A 15,789-nucleotide genomic window follows, 5' to 3' on the forward strand; every position below is an offset into this window, starting at 1 on the left:
ATGGCAACTAATTCTCAATCGTTTCAATCTGGAACGATTCACAATACCGCACTTAGTTACAATGATCCCTACTTCATTTCATCAAATGACAATTCTAATGCTCAATTAGGTCATGTTGTTTTCACTGGAAACAATTACATCAATTGGCATCGGAGTGTTACTATGGCGCTTGGCGCTAAGAACAAACTCGGATTCACGAACGGATCTCTCGTTCGTCCATCTGATGATTCTGAGGATCTGGAAAAGTGGATCAGGAATGATTATATGGTGTGCAGCTTGTTGATTAACTCAATTGATAAATCAATTGCAGAGAGCTTCATGTTTGTCTCTTCAGCACAGGAATTATGGTCTGAGATCGCTGAAAGGTATGGTCACTCTACTGCTCCACAGCTGTATGATTTGCATAAGAATCTCATGTCAGTTCAACAAAATGATGATTCTATTGCTCAGTATTATAATAAACTCAAGAAAGTTTGGGATCAATTACATGTGCTTGATCCATTGCCTATCTGTACGTGTGGTATTTTACTTAAATGTTCTTGTGGATTCCTTAAGAGAATCGTTGAGGGTGAACAATTGAAGAAATTGATTCAATTCATTGCTGGATTGAACAAGTCTTATGATCAGGCTAAGGTCAACATATTGAGTATGGATCCTTTGCCTTCTGTTAACAAAGTATATCATATGTTACAACAAATTGAGAGACAGAATGCCTTGGCTAATTCTCAAACTCTAGAAATGAGTGCTTTGATGACTGTCTCTAATAACAGTAATTTTCAGAATTCTAAATTTTCTGCAAAGAAAGATGTTAAGGATTCAGCTGTTAATAAAAATAAACTTGACAGATTCTGTGAGTTCTGTAAAATGAAAGGACATTTGAAGGAATCATGCTTCAAATTAGTTGGATATCCTGACTGGTATAAAGGCAAAACTTCTGATACTTCTTCAAACACAGTGACACAAAAGTCAAATCAGAGATTAGCTGCAAATGTTCAGGAGTCTCCATTGGATTTTTCTGTTCAGGATTCATCTTTTCCAGTTGATGATTCTCATCATCTTGGATTATATAAGGACTTTATGAAATTTATGCAGATGAATCAATCTGCACATTCTTCTACAGATTCACACTCTATTGTGAATTTTGTTGACACAATTCCTGATTCTCAAGCTAATTCTGTTACTGTGGCTTCAAACAGCTTGGTTTGGGTAATTGATACAGGGGCAAGTGATCATATGGCTATTTCTCTTGATGTTTTCATCAATACTGAACAGCTGATTACACCTTTACTGATTGTTTTGCCTGATGGTACAGTTAAGCATGTGAGGACTGTTGGTACAGTTTCTCTGAATTCTGACATTACTTTGTCAAATGTTTTCTACATTCCTGAGTTCAAGCATAATTTGCTCTCTGTTGCAAAGCTTTTAGATCAACATGATTTACTATGTGAGGATGTTTCTAGTATATTTGTAGATATCAGATTCAATGAATTCCTGATGATCAGATTACTATGTTCATGAACATATAATTAAAACATATCTTACTAGAAAATACTAGAGATACATGAATGTGAAAGTGCATTAATTCCAACACTCCCCCTTAATGCACTTGTTTGACAACTCCAATACGATCTCGTAGATAGCAGAACTTCTCTTTGGGGAGAGCTTTTGTAAAAATATCAGCGAGTTGTTCTTGAGACTTGCAATAACTGTAGTCTAATTTCGCCTTCTTCAACTGCATCCCGGATGAAGTGATACTTGATTGCTATATGTTTTGTTCTTTCGTGACATACTGGATTCTTTGCAATAGAGATGGCAGATTTATCATCACAGAACAAAATAGCTGCTTCCCTTTGCTTCTCGCCAATATCTTCAAGAATTCTTCTTAGCCAAATAGCTTGGGAGGTTGCCTTCCCTGCTGCTACATACTCAGCTTCGGCTGATGATTGCGCAACAACCTTTTGCTTTATCGACAGCCAAGAACAGATGTTTGTACCTAGTAAAAATGCATACCCTGAGGTACTTTTCATGTCATCAACACTTCCAGCCCAATCACTATCCGAGTAAACAATCAGATTTAAATTTTCTCCAGCCTTGTAACAGATGCCATAGTCCAGAGTTCCTTGCAAGTATCTTAAAATTCTTTTTGCTGCTCCAAAGTGAATTTGACTAGGATTTTGCATAAATCGTGATAGTAAAGTAGCAGCAAACATGATGTCAGGCCTTGTGGCGGTAAGATACAACAAGCTACCAATTAAACTTCTATAGAGAGAGCTATCAACCCTTGATGCACCATCATCTTTTGATAACTTTTCACTAACAACTAATGGGTGTAGAAACAGGCTTGCAATTTGAAATATTAAATTTTTCAAGAATACTTTTTGCATACCTCTTTTGTGAGACAAAAATCCCTTCTGCCTTCTGAGTTACTTCGATACCAAGCAGCCCTAAATCACCCATCTCATATGCCTTCATCATGTGTTCTTTAAAGCTTTGCATCATTTTGTCATCGTTTCCTGTAAAGATGAGATCGTCAATATTGAGACACACAATCAGAATATTGCATCCATTTTTCTTTACATATAAAGTTGCCTCACTCTTACTTCTTTGAAATCCATGTTTTTAAAAAGAAAGTATCAATTTCTTTGTACCAAGTTCGAGGCGATTGTTATAGACCATGAAGGGCCTTTTTGAGTTTTAATACTTTATTTTTTCCCCCTGCTACCACAAAACCTTGCGGTTGCTCAACATAAATTTCCTCATCCAGCTTTCCGTTTAAGAAAGCTGACTTAACATCAAGCTGAGAAATTTTCCATCTCTTTTGTGCTGCAAGAGCAATCAAGGTTCTTATAGTTTCTAACCTTGCCACATGTGAGAATGTCTCTGAAAAATCAATACCAGCCTTTTGTGTGAACCCTTTAGCGACTAGTATCGCCTTATGTTTCTGTATTTCTCCATTTTGATTTAACTTAGTCTTGTAAATCCACTTTATCCTGATAATTTCTCTTCCTTCAGGCTTGTCTACCAGCTCCCATGTTTTATTTTTCTCAATCATATGCATTTCTTCTTCCATTGCTTGCTGCCATACATCATGCTTCACTGCTTCTTCAAAGGTTTCTGGTTCACCAACTACAAAATTACAGGTCTGATAGATGTCGCTTAATCGCCTCCATTTTCTTGGTGGAGATTCATTATCATCCTCGGATCCAGATTCTGATGTATGAGCTTGTACTTCTCTTTCATCACTTTCTTCACATTCTTCACTTATTATTGAGGAATTAGGATGACTGATATGGTCCTCTTGTTTTTCTCTCCAATCCCAGGCTGCTTTTTCATCAAATAAAACATCTCTACTAACAATCAGTTTGTTAGTTTTGACATTATAAAGTCTGTATCCAAATTTAGTCTCAAGACTATATCCGATAAAAATGCATTTTGTACTTTTATCATCTAATTTAGTACGCTTCTCTGCAGGAATATGGGCATAACAAACACAACTAAAAATTTTAAAATGACTTGCAGAAGGTTTTTCACCACTCCATGCTTCCAAAGGTGTCATGTTCTGTACAGCTTTCGTGGGACACCGATTAAGGATATATACAGCCGTGTTTGTAGCTTCTGCCCAAAACTTTTTTGGCAACCATTTTTCATTCATCATGGATCTGCCCATTTCAACAATGGTTCTATTTTTCTGCTCAACAACTCCGTTTTGCTGCGGACTATATCCAGCTGTTAGTTGCTTCCAAATTCCTTCGTCTTTGCAATATTCTTCAAATTCTTTAGATGTATATTCTCCTCCTCTATCGCTTCGAATGCACTTTATACTAGAACCTGATTGCTTTTCTACAAGAGCTTTAAATCTCTTGAACACAGTGAAAGCTTCTGACTTCTCCTTCAAAAAGTAAATCCAAGTCATTCTTTTAAAATCGTCAATAAAAATGATAAAGTACCTTTGTTGTCCCAAAGATGGAGTCTTCATTGGGCCACAAATATCGGTATGTATAAGCTCTAGACGTTCCCTAGCTCTCCATGACTTCCCTTTAGGAAATGGAATTCTGTGATGTTTTCCCATGATACAACCTTCACAAGGGTCCATTTTACTTTGTAATTCCGGTAGTCCGTCCACCATGTTTCTTTGCTTGAGAAGCTTTAATCCCTGAAAGTTTAGGTGACAAAATCTCTTGTGCCAAAGTCATGATTCTTCAACAACATCAGCCTTTAAAGCTTTGTAGTCAAATGTTATAGGAAAGTTTCTGTTGTTCTCGATTTTTACTTCAGCAATGGCCTGATTGTTGTTCTTCTTGTCAAAAATCTTGCAAAAGTTATCTTCAAAAACAAGAGAATAACCATGCTCCAGAAGCTGTCCAACACTTAACAATTTTCATTCAAATCTGGAACAAGAAGAACATCACGAATATATTTTACACCAGATTTTGTTTTGACAGCAATCGTGCCTTTGCCTTTCGCTTCAGCTACTTATATCTCATTTCCCATTCTCACCTTTGGATTTACTGTAGTATCTAGGTGCACAAAAATATTTTCATTTTCAGACATATGATTGCTGCAGCCACTATCGAGGAACCAAACATTATTATCTTCATGGTGACTAGAATGACACGCATAAAATAAACAATCTTCCTCTTTGTTATCCACCTTTTCTTCAGTAAAATTTGCTCTTTCTTGAAATTTAAATCTGCAATCTTTCTCGAGGTGACCAAATCTATTATAATAATGACATTGTGGTTTCCCCTTAAACCAGCATTTAGATGTCATATAACTAGTCTTTTTGCAAATTTTGCAGAATAGTTTAGAGTTAAAGCTTGTACCTCTGTCATTGTTTTCTACCTTCTTGTTGCTGTTAAAATATTCATTTGTTTTCCTCCAATCAGCCTTTTTCTGCTCCTGATTGTAACAACCCTTCCTTGTAAATTGTTGCGCCTTCACCTTTGTCTTTGACTGAAATGCATTCTCTGTTTGCCCCGTTTGTTTAAATCTTCTCTTTTCATGTGCTTGGAGAGAAGCCCATCAATTCTTTTACTAACAACTTGGTGAGATCTTTAGTTTCTTCAATAACAGCAACAATATTTTCATACTTGTCCGTCAAACTGATCAAGATTTTCTCCACAACATGTTGGTCAGATATATCATCACCATAAGTTCTCATTTGGTTCACAATTTCCATTACTCCAGCATAATAACTTTGAATATTTTCAGAATCCTTCATTTTGAGATTCTGAAAATCTTTTTTAAGAGCTTGAAGATTGATACTTCTCACCTTCTCATCTCCATGAAATTCAGTCTCGAGGATTTCCCATGCTTCTTTTGCCTTATTTACTCTTGAAATCCTTGAAAAAAATTAGTTTTGTGACACCCATCTGAAGCTTGCTTAGTGCTCTGGCATCTTGGCGACGAAATGCTTCAATTTTCTTTAATTCTGCTTCTGTCAAGCTAGCCTCGTCAGCAGGTTCTGCAAAGCCTTTCTCCACGATATTCCACAAGCCTTCAGCCCGTAGAACAGTCTTCATTTTTATCTTCCAGTAGTCATAATCTTCACCATCAAATAAGGGAATTAAAGATGACTGGGACTCACCACTAGGAACTGAAGTAGATGCCATACTTAATTTCTTATTTCAATCCCAGTTTAGAATCGAAACACTGCTCTGATGCCAATTTGTAGGAATTTTTATTGAGTTGCTACTGCAGAGCTCTTAATATCTATATGAAACTTGTGATTTTGTATATATCTCATGCTGAAGAAGTACAATGTAATATATATGTCCTTATAGATGTTTCTAGAATATTTGTAGATATCAGATTCAATGAATTCTTGATGATCAGATTACTATGTTCATGAACATATAATTAAAACCGATCTTGCTAGAAAATACTAGAGATACATGAATGTGAAAGTGCATTAATTCCAACATCTTTAGCGGCTTTCTTTTCTGCCAGTGTCAACAAGATATCCTCAGGGACACCTTGATAAATAGCTGCTAAGGCTATCTTGTCCGTCTTGTCTTCAACTCGCATCTTCGACCCCTCCGGATCAATGGCTGCCCAAACACCATGGGCCTGCATATACACTTTCATCTTCATAGCCCACATATAGTTCTCTCTCGTCAGCATGGGATAACTCAGGCTTATCGTACGATTCTTGCATTTTCCTGTATCTGTCAAAGACATTCTGGGTATAAACTCGGGCATGCACAAACTAACCTCGCTCTAATACCAGATTGTTGGATACAAATGAACCAAACTCTATTAAACCTGTGAAAGTTTAAAGGAATAAACTGAGGAAAAACTCTTTGTACGCTCAGCTTACTTTTATTACTTGCAAGTTGCAACTGAATACATATATAGAATGCATAAGGAAAACAACTAACAGCTGCTAGAAACCAGGACTCCATGACAACTCAGAACTCCTAATACTAATTAATCTTATTCAAATGATAACAAAGAAAGCTCCTAAACTATCTCCGCGACTTCACTGCTTGATTCTATCAGCTGGAAACTCAGACTTGCTGATCGACCCAAACAGCAAAAGACGTACAGACTAATAAAATTAAGCCCACAAATTTAGATTAAAAGCCCAACAGTATACACAGAATATCACACACTTCATTCTGTTCTGATCTCTGCTTAACAAAGCTTGGAAGCTACATACTGCTCACTTGCGAGTGAACATGATAATTAAGCATCGATAGTTTTTCTTCAGGTTTATTCAGCGATGCATATATATAGATATATTATACTCTTAATGGGATAATCAAGCTATCTGGAACTCATAGATATATAAAATGGTCATAGCGAGAATATTACTAAATGCGGATAGGAAGATGCGTGATGTGGAAAGCCTTGATACAAGATTTCCAGTGCGGGGAGGGTGGCGTTGCAGCTAGCGAGAGGAGGGGTAACAACTACTGTACACTTGCTACTAGGGCAACCAAGAAATTCGTTAGGTCTCCAATTTCGCTTCCAATTTGAGGAACCAACGTGAAACCAAATATCCCCATCATGTCTGACGTTGTATTTGCAAGAGTTCTATTTCCGCACAATAATTTTTGTTGAAAAAAATAACGTAATCTAAATAATGTATATAAGTTGTTTAGACAACGTAGGAAAATATTTGCAGAGAGGAAAACTAAAACTTCTTATATATGTAAACTGATTACATGCAACGGTTTAAATACTAATGCTGCGAGGTCGTTTGGTAGACAGTAAGTGATGAGGATATTTAAAATACTTGGGAAGTAAGGATCCACCTAATTGTTTGGTTTACCAAAATCAGGTGAAGTTTAAGTTGCTGGGAACTTCTAATAGGTGTAAAACGTGGAAAGTCACTTACCCACTCCCCCTCGTTAACTCACACTTCCAACACTTTTGTAAAGTTAATTTTTGTACAATATGCTAGTAACAATATATAAAATATTCTACTATATATATTAATACATATATAAAAGATTATTATTATTATTATTATTATTATTATTATTATTATATGTAACTCAAAATATTATTACTAAATTATTTTTCTTTATTAAAACATTGAATATATTATTTTAATTCAGTTAAAAATATTGAGAAAATAATAATGTATTAATAATATTATTTTGTCAAAATTTTATAAATATAATCTAATCTATGGTTAGGAATAAGTTTGAATAATTAATTTATTTAATAACTTTATATCCAAATTTTATATAAAATAAAAAAATGATTCTATTAATTTTTTTTTCATTGTGTAATTGTCAATATGGAATATTTTTATCGCCAAATAATTTGGATTTATTTTTAAAGTACATATAATTTTGTATAATTATTATTTTTATCAAATAATAATATTTATCATTTAGTTATAATAAAAGATATTATAATTATTAAATTATATCATTTTTAAAATACAAAAAAACAATATGAGGGAAGTATAATACCTCACGTGTCAACCAAACAATTTTCTGATACTTCCATGATATTTAACAAAAATCGGAAGTAGATATTACTATTGGAATTTACTTCCTGATGATACCAAACAAGCACCAACTGTAAAATAGGAAACTAGTGATAGAATCAACTTACTCCACTATGCTCCCACATTTCCTCTACTTAACGCTAATTCTCCTAATAACCTGCTACTGCATATGACCAAGTCATAATATAAATTAAACACTACAGCTAATTTATTTAAAACTAAATAAATAAACAAATACTTAAATAAGTTTAAGATTAAATTCCAACAATTTTAATGGCGCATCTGTACATTGTTTAGAAATTATATTGTATAAGTCAATTAAATCATCGGGAATAGTTAATTTATTATCAGAAGCTAAAAAATGATCGGAACTTCATAGACATAGCATAAATTTTAATTTATTTTTTATTTTGTATATTAGGGTTTGCGATATAGCATATGCAAGATTAAACATGGGGGTTGCTAGCCGGAACAGTGCTATTTGGTGAAAAAGTAACATTGATCGCACAGGACAGGACACCCTGAATTACGATCATATCTCTGACAGAGATGGGATCGTCAAGTGAAATTACAATGCCATTGAGGGAGCTGCCGCCATGATTGCAGAAATGGCGACAATGAGGCCAAGGAAGAGCGTGCTGTTGCGGGAAGCCATGGAACCTTGGCTAGCTTTTATGTAATTATAAGAACTTATTGATGACGAGAAAGAAGCTTATGTGTTTTGATGACAACTGGGGAACAACTGGGGAATACCGGAAGAGGTTATTTAAGTGGTTATCAATGCATGTATTTGCGTGTACATTCTTTTCATCCCTGTGTCAACTGTTTGCTGCATATATATATGTGTGTTCCTTTTTAAGTAATAAAAGTATATGTACATATTTAGTGTACTGGTGCATGAATGAGCTTGGTGTGCCTTGGTGGTCTCCAGCTGGAAAGCCTCCTTTGTATGCATGTTGCAGGAATATATCATTATCGATTCAATAATTCATGCAAAGTAAGAAGTGAACCGTTGAAAATCTTTAAAGCTCCATATATACCTAAAGTTCAGGCCTCAGGTCGAAAATTCAATTATTTAATATGGACAACATCTTGAATTTGGCAAGTTCGACTAGATAAAAAGATAACATTTATTTAATTCCAAATATCAGTATTATAATGTCTACATTGTAATAAAAATCAAGACTCGATCGAGTTTGGATTAATAAAATGTCGTTGACCAATATCTATTAAAATTTGAATAATTATTCGAATTAGGTTGTTAGGGCATTTTCAAGAAGGTTGTTAGGGCATTTTCAAGAAGGTTGGTTATAATCGTTGGTTAAATTGAATATATAAGACATGATCTTAAATTTACTAAACGGGTAACACCTTCCATTTCAATGGTACAAGCTGTATTAGCTATATTTTAAACATAGAATATGATTATTATTTTAAATTATTATAAATAGAAGATATAGGTTTTGTAAAATTCGAATACAAGTAAGTTTCGTAATTATAATATGAATTTTACTTTTTATATATTTAAAATACCGCAGTATAAATAAAAATTATTTGATCTTATTATTTGATAAACACTTATATTCATATAATAAAAGATTGTTATATATAATACTTAAATATATATGAGAAATAATTGATATTTTCGTTGATCTAAATCAATTTGAAGAAGGTTAAGTAATTGGAAAACGTTCCGATTTCTTTTTGTATTGAGTAGATTTTGTTAAAATTAAAAAGAAAGGTTTTCTAATTACAATATTAAGTTTAAAATGAAATAAAAGAAAATTTTATAAGTAGAATATAATTCTTATCATAAAATTTATTATTATTTTCTCATTTCTATTCTCTTTTCAGATATAATTATTAAATATCACTAAATTATTTTATTTTCACTCATTTGAAAATCTTGACTCTAATCGCGAATAACTTAGCATATAGAATATTAGTAACATAATTAATAAATTAAAGTAAATAATATTACATTTTATAAATATATATTAATAAGAATATATATATATATATATATATATATATATATATATATATATATTGCAAATATCCATACCTGGTACGAATTATTAAAATAAATATAATTTTTAAAAAAAAATGCAAGTTTTTCAAACACATTTGAAATTGCGTTAAATGAGTTATAAACTAGTACTCCTTCCATCCCTTTGATATATATACATTTGTATCGGACACTGTGACTAAGATCCTTCCATCCCTTTGATATATATACATTTGTATCGGGCACTGTGACTAAGAAAAGTGTATAAAGTAATGTAAAGTGATGAGAAAGAGAAAGAAAAGTAGCTAAACTGGTGAGACCCATTAATATTTAAATGATAAATTTGGAAAAGTAGATGAAGTCGGTGGGTGGGTGAGATTTTTATATTATAAAAGTTTATTATTATGGGAAAATTTTGAAATGTATAGAATTGAAGGGACATCCGAAAAGTATAGTCAAAGGAACGGAGTATAAATTATATGCAGACCCAGATTTGTAGCTTACTCGGGCTAACAAATTTTTTTTCTTAGAATATAAACTTTGAAAGACATATTTGCATTTTTGAGGCATATATTGCATATATTATTGCATTGTAAACATATATAATATATTTATTATAAAATGATATATACACATCTTAGAAAATGAAAAAGAACATACTTCCTTATTATACAGTACTCCTATATATTATTTATATAATTATTGTAGATATGATTATGGTTAATTATGTATAATATAAATATATGTTGAAAAAGAACTTCTAAATATATATGTTTCATTTATATTATTGTATTATTAGAACAAAAGAAATAATAATTATAGTCGGAATCTATATTTAGGACTTTTTGTATTTCAAATTACTTGTTCTATTCATATATTTTGTGCACACAAAAGAAATTACAATCTAAAAATAATAATGAATAAGACCGTAACTAACTCCTTCCCAAAGAAGAATAATTGAATTTGAAGATATAGAATAATAAGGAGCATAAAAATAATGATATTTTTTTTATGAGGATTTGAGTAAATTACTACACTACAATTTATTTGGTGCACAAAATTGTTTACCACTACAAGAAAAGCGCACATAACCGACCAATAAAACCGACCGACGGACTTGGTCGGAAATAAAGAGCACATAACCGACTGACGTACCGACCAAAACAACTCCGGTCAGAAATGTGAGGGTCATTTCCGACCGACGTTACCGACCAACCATGATCGGTCGGTTAAAAGGGGGTGGGCCCCATTCCCTTGCTTTTTCTCAGCTGACATGGACGCCGCGTCAACGAGACCACATAACCGACCGTCACGAATCGGTCGGTTTTAGACCAGAAGCTTTGCATCTGAGCTCGGATTTTCATTTCCGACCAAGTCATTTCCGACCGAGTTGTGACATTTCCGACCAGCCTGGCTGTGTTACAAGTGTCGTCTGCTGATTGGCTGAGGGGATGAGCTGTGACCACATAACCGACCGCGCATTATCGGTCGGTTTTAGAACAGAAGCTTCACAGTTGTGCCCTGTTTTTTTTCCCGACCAAGTCAATTCCGACCAAGTTCTGCCATTTCCGACCAACCTAGCTTTGTTTGCCTGTGTCAGCCGGTGATTGGCTGAGGGGATGAGCTGTGGGGGCCGCCGTGGCATTTCCGACCGTCTTATCTTTAAATGGCGGTCGGAAATGACTTTTCAACTTTTTTAGTTTGCTTAAGTCCCTCACCTCACCAAGTCTTATTGTTAATTTAGCATAATTATATATTTGTGGAAGAGAAAAAAATTTGAAGGTATGAATTAACCTTAAAATGTTTGTCTTCTTTTTTGAATATATTTCTAATTATGAAATGTGTAATTTTGAAATTGAAGGTGAAGTTGAAATTCTAGGTGAAGTTGAAATAGGAGGTGGAGTTGAAATAGGAGGTGAAGTTGAAATTGAACTTGGAGGTATGAAATGTTTGTATGTGTATATATGTGTATATATGTGTATATATGTGTACATATGTGTATATATTTGTGTATATAATTGTGTATATAATTGTGTGTATATATATGTGTATGTGTGTGTATATTGTTTTGAGTTGTTTGTGTATGCTTGTATGTAGATGTCGACCAATGATCGTAGTTGGATGAATCGTCGATTAGAAAGTAACCGAATAACACTTACTCCGGAATATAAATTGGGTGTTGAGCAATTTATAAAATTTGCAATTGAGAATAAAGGTGTAGTTGAAGATTTGATGAAGTGTCCATGTGTTAATTGTAAAAATGGGACATGGGAGACCATTGAAAATGTTAGATATCATTTGATAGCTAATGGAATTTGCTTGGGTTATAAAATTTGGACATCTCATGGGGAGTCATCACGAAGAAAAAATAATCGTGTTCAAAGAGAAGTTGAAAAACCGGTAGACATGGAAGCGATGTTAAGAGATGTTGGAGCCGAACCTAAGGCTTGTACTAGTAGAGTAGAAGAACCACCTAATGCGGATGCTTCCGAATTTTACAAAGAAGTCAATAGATGTGGAACACCAATATATCCGGGAAACACCAATTACACAAAACTATCTTTCACCACAAGGTTGTTGCACTTTAAGAATGAATCCCATTGTAGTGAGAAATCTTTTAATTTGTTACTTGAGATTATTGGCGATGTTCTTCCACCAAAACACACATTACCATCTACTTACTATGAGGTGAAGAAAATAGTAAAGGAATTGAAGCTTTCATACAACAAAATTGATGCTTGTGAAAATAATTGCATGTTGTTTTATGGGGATGATAAAGACAAAAAAGATTGTGATCATTGTGGAAAGAGTCGTTACAAAGAAGCATGTGGAAAAAAGAGTACCACAATTCCTCGTAAGATTTTAAGACATTTTCCTCTTATAGATCGTCTCAAAAGATTATTTATGTCGGAGCATACGGCTAAACAAATGACATGGTACAAGAATAGAGAGGTAAAAGAGGGAGAAATTAGTCACCCCTCGGACGGAGATGATTGGAAAAATTTTGACTTGCAACACCCTTCGTTTGCTAAGGAATTTCGTAATGTACGACTTGGTCTTTCAACCGATGGTTTTAATCCTTTTGATAATTCCGGTAATAAAGTATATAGTCTTTGGCCGGTAGTAGTTGTTGTGTATAATCTTCCTCCATCGATGTCAATGAAAAAACCCTACATGTTTTTGACTCTCATTATTCCGGGTCCGGATAATACAAAGAAGGATCTTCATGTATTTCTTCGTCCGCTTATTGATGAGTTAAAGATTTTGTGGCATAGTGGAGTTGAGACATTTGATCAATCACAAAAAAATAATTTCCACATGAGGGCGGCATTGATGTGGACTATAAGTGACTTTCCGGCTTTAGCACAACTCAAAGGATGGTCAACAAAAGGCAAATGTGGATGCCCGGTTTGTCTTGGAAGTGTAAAAGGCTTCCAACTTAAAAATTGTGGAAAGCCATGTTGGTATGGGACTAATCGAATTTTTTTGAATGAAAATGATTCGTTACGGAAAAAAGGACCCAAGTTCGCAAGTACAGAGCGGGCCGTTTTTAGGGGTCGGATGAGTGGGGAGTATGAAATATCAACATTTAATCATTTGCAATTCCCTCCTCCCGGAAGATTGACCAAACAACGAGCTTTGGGTTATGGCAAAGAACACAATTGGACTAGTAGGCCAATTTTCTATGAACTTGAATATTGGTCGTCACTTAGGTTACGTCATTGTATTGATGTTATGCATACCGAAAAGAATGTTTTTAAAAATGTATTTTACACAATTGTGGATGACCGTTTCAAGTCAAAGGATCACAACAAGTCTAGGATGGATTGTAAGGAACTTGGTGTGATGTCCGGGTTATGGTTAAATAATGGGGTGAAGCCAAAGGCACGTTTTACGCTTACAAGACCCCAACTTCGCCAATTATGTGAATGGGTATCATCATTAGATCTTCCCGACGGGTGTTGCTCAAATCTAGCTCGATGTGTCAAAATGGATGTTCTCAAGTTTCACGGGTTAAAATCGCATGATTGTCATATTTTTATGCAAAAATTGATGAGTATTGCTTTTCGTGAGTTTTTACCTCGTGATATTTTGGATGCCCTTGCGGCACTATCAAATTACTTTGCCGATATTTGTTCGACAATTCTAGTACGTAGTGATCTAGAACTTCTAGAGAAATCCATAGTAAAGACACTATGTGTGCTAGAAACTATTTTCCCCCCAAGCTCTTTTGATATTATGGAACACTTGGTTTTACACTTGGCCGAAGAATGTCGTCTAGGGGGACCCGTTCACTATAGATGGATGTATCCTTTTGAACGGTTGTTAAAGTTTATGAAAGATAAGATCAAGAATAAGGCACGAGTGGAAGGTTCGATTGCGGAAAAATATGTCGAAGAAGAAACCGTCAACTTTTGTTCATATTACTTTAAGTCAAATGTTGGCACGATTCATAACACCGTGGGAAGGAACGAAGTTGCGGTTGAGAAACAAGATGATAGTATTTTGGAGGTTTTTAGATATCCAATTGAGTGTTTGGGAAAACATGTTGTTCGATACTTGGATGATGATGAATACTTCATTGCGGAATATTATGTTCTCTTGAACATGCCAGAGGTTCAACCATATATTCGGTATGTTTATTTTGTGAAAAAATTCATAAAAAGTAAGTTTGAATCTTGTTTTAACTATCCACACTTTTGTGTAGAGAATACGCATCTTATACGGGTGCAACGCCCGAAGAATTGGAATCACTTCTCAAGACTAACTTCAAAATTTGGTTCAAGAAAAAGGTAACACATTTATTATTTTTTGTTTTGATTTTGTATTGATTTTTGTTTTCATCTTGTATTGATTTGTATGTTATTATATTTAGATTGAAAATGATGTTGCAATATATCCACGGTTCAAAGATCTACTTAATGGACCATCTCGCATGATTATGACGTTTCAATCTTGCAAGGTTAATGGATATAAATTTCGTTGTAAGGATAAATCCGGTGTCCTTGTCAAAGGTACATCTCATGTTAATGCCCTTGAAAATTATTATGGTCAATTAGAAGAAATTATTAGACTTGTTTATAGGGGGGGAAATCATGTGTATTTGTTTAAATGTTGTTGGTTTGATTCCGCGGGAAGCGGTGTACATGTTGACAAAAATCGAATTGTTAGTATAGACATAAAGTCAAGACTAAGGTCGAACGAGGTATTTGTTTTAGCAAGTCAAGCGACCCAAGTGTATTATGCACCAAGTGTATTAAATCCTCGTAGTAACTTCTATACGGTTATTTCAATTAAAAATAGTCCTCTTGATGAATCAACTACCCCTTCTACCGAAAATCCCTACCAAGAAAATATATCTAATGCATCCACTTCAATATTTTCATTGTTCGTTGACTTTGCACAATATGAGCCAATTCCAAGAATTCGATTCGAAGATCATGATAATGATGAAGTTGATGACGATGATGAAGATGAAAACAATGAAGAATTTGATGGGGAAGATCAAGAAAATGAAGAAGAAATAGGAGGAGGAGGAGGAGGAGAAGAAGAAGAAGGTTATGAAGATATTGATTAGTGGCTAGATATTGTAATTAACTATTTTAGTTTCATGGAATTGAAATTGTAATATTATGCTTCAAAATTGAAATGTTATGAGATTTATTTTGTGAAATTTGGTCATTGTATACGCAGAAAAGCGACAAATCATGGTCATTTTGATCTTTTTTTTTTCATTTACACCCAGAAAACCGACCGACTTGGGGTCATTTCCGACCAATTGTGGTCATTTTCTTGCAGAAAACCGACCAAACTC

General features: G+C 34.1%; 2 protein-coding genes across 2 annotated transcripts; both read left to right on the forward strand.

Annotated features, from left to right (window-relative positions):
• Positions 1 to 1,518, forward strand: LOC108225961 (uncharacterized). Its single transcript, XM_017400912.1, has one exon. The coding sequence runs from the start codon at positions 1 to 3 to the stop codon at positions 1,516 to 1,518; it is 1,518 nt and encodes a 505-aa protein (XP_017256401.1).
• A 10,295-nt stretch (positions 1,519 to 11,813) lies between these two features.
• Positions 11,814 to 15,552, forward strand: LOC135147228 (uncharacterized). Its single transcript, XM_064080099.1, has 4 exons — positions 11,814 to 11,942; positions 12,072 to 14,608; positions 14,683 to 14,767; positions 14,851 to 15,552. The coding sequence occupies exons 1-4, from the start codon at positions 11,814 to 11,816 to the stop codon at positions 15,550 to 15,552; spliced, it is 3,453 nt and encodes a 1,150-aa protein (XP_063936169.1).
• Positions 15,553 to 15,789: the final 237 nt, after the last annotated feature.

The sequence above is a fragment of the Daucus carota genome, chromosome 6, assembly GCF_001625215.2.
Source record: "Daucus carota subsp. sativus chromosome 6, DH1 v3.0, whole genome shotgun sequence".
NCBI classification, from domain to species: domain Eukaryota; kingdom Viridiplantae; phylum Streptophyta; class Magnoliopsida; order Apiales; family Apiaceae; genus Daucus; species Daucus carota.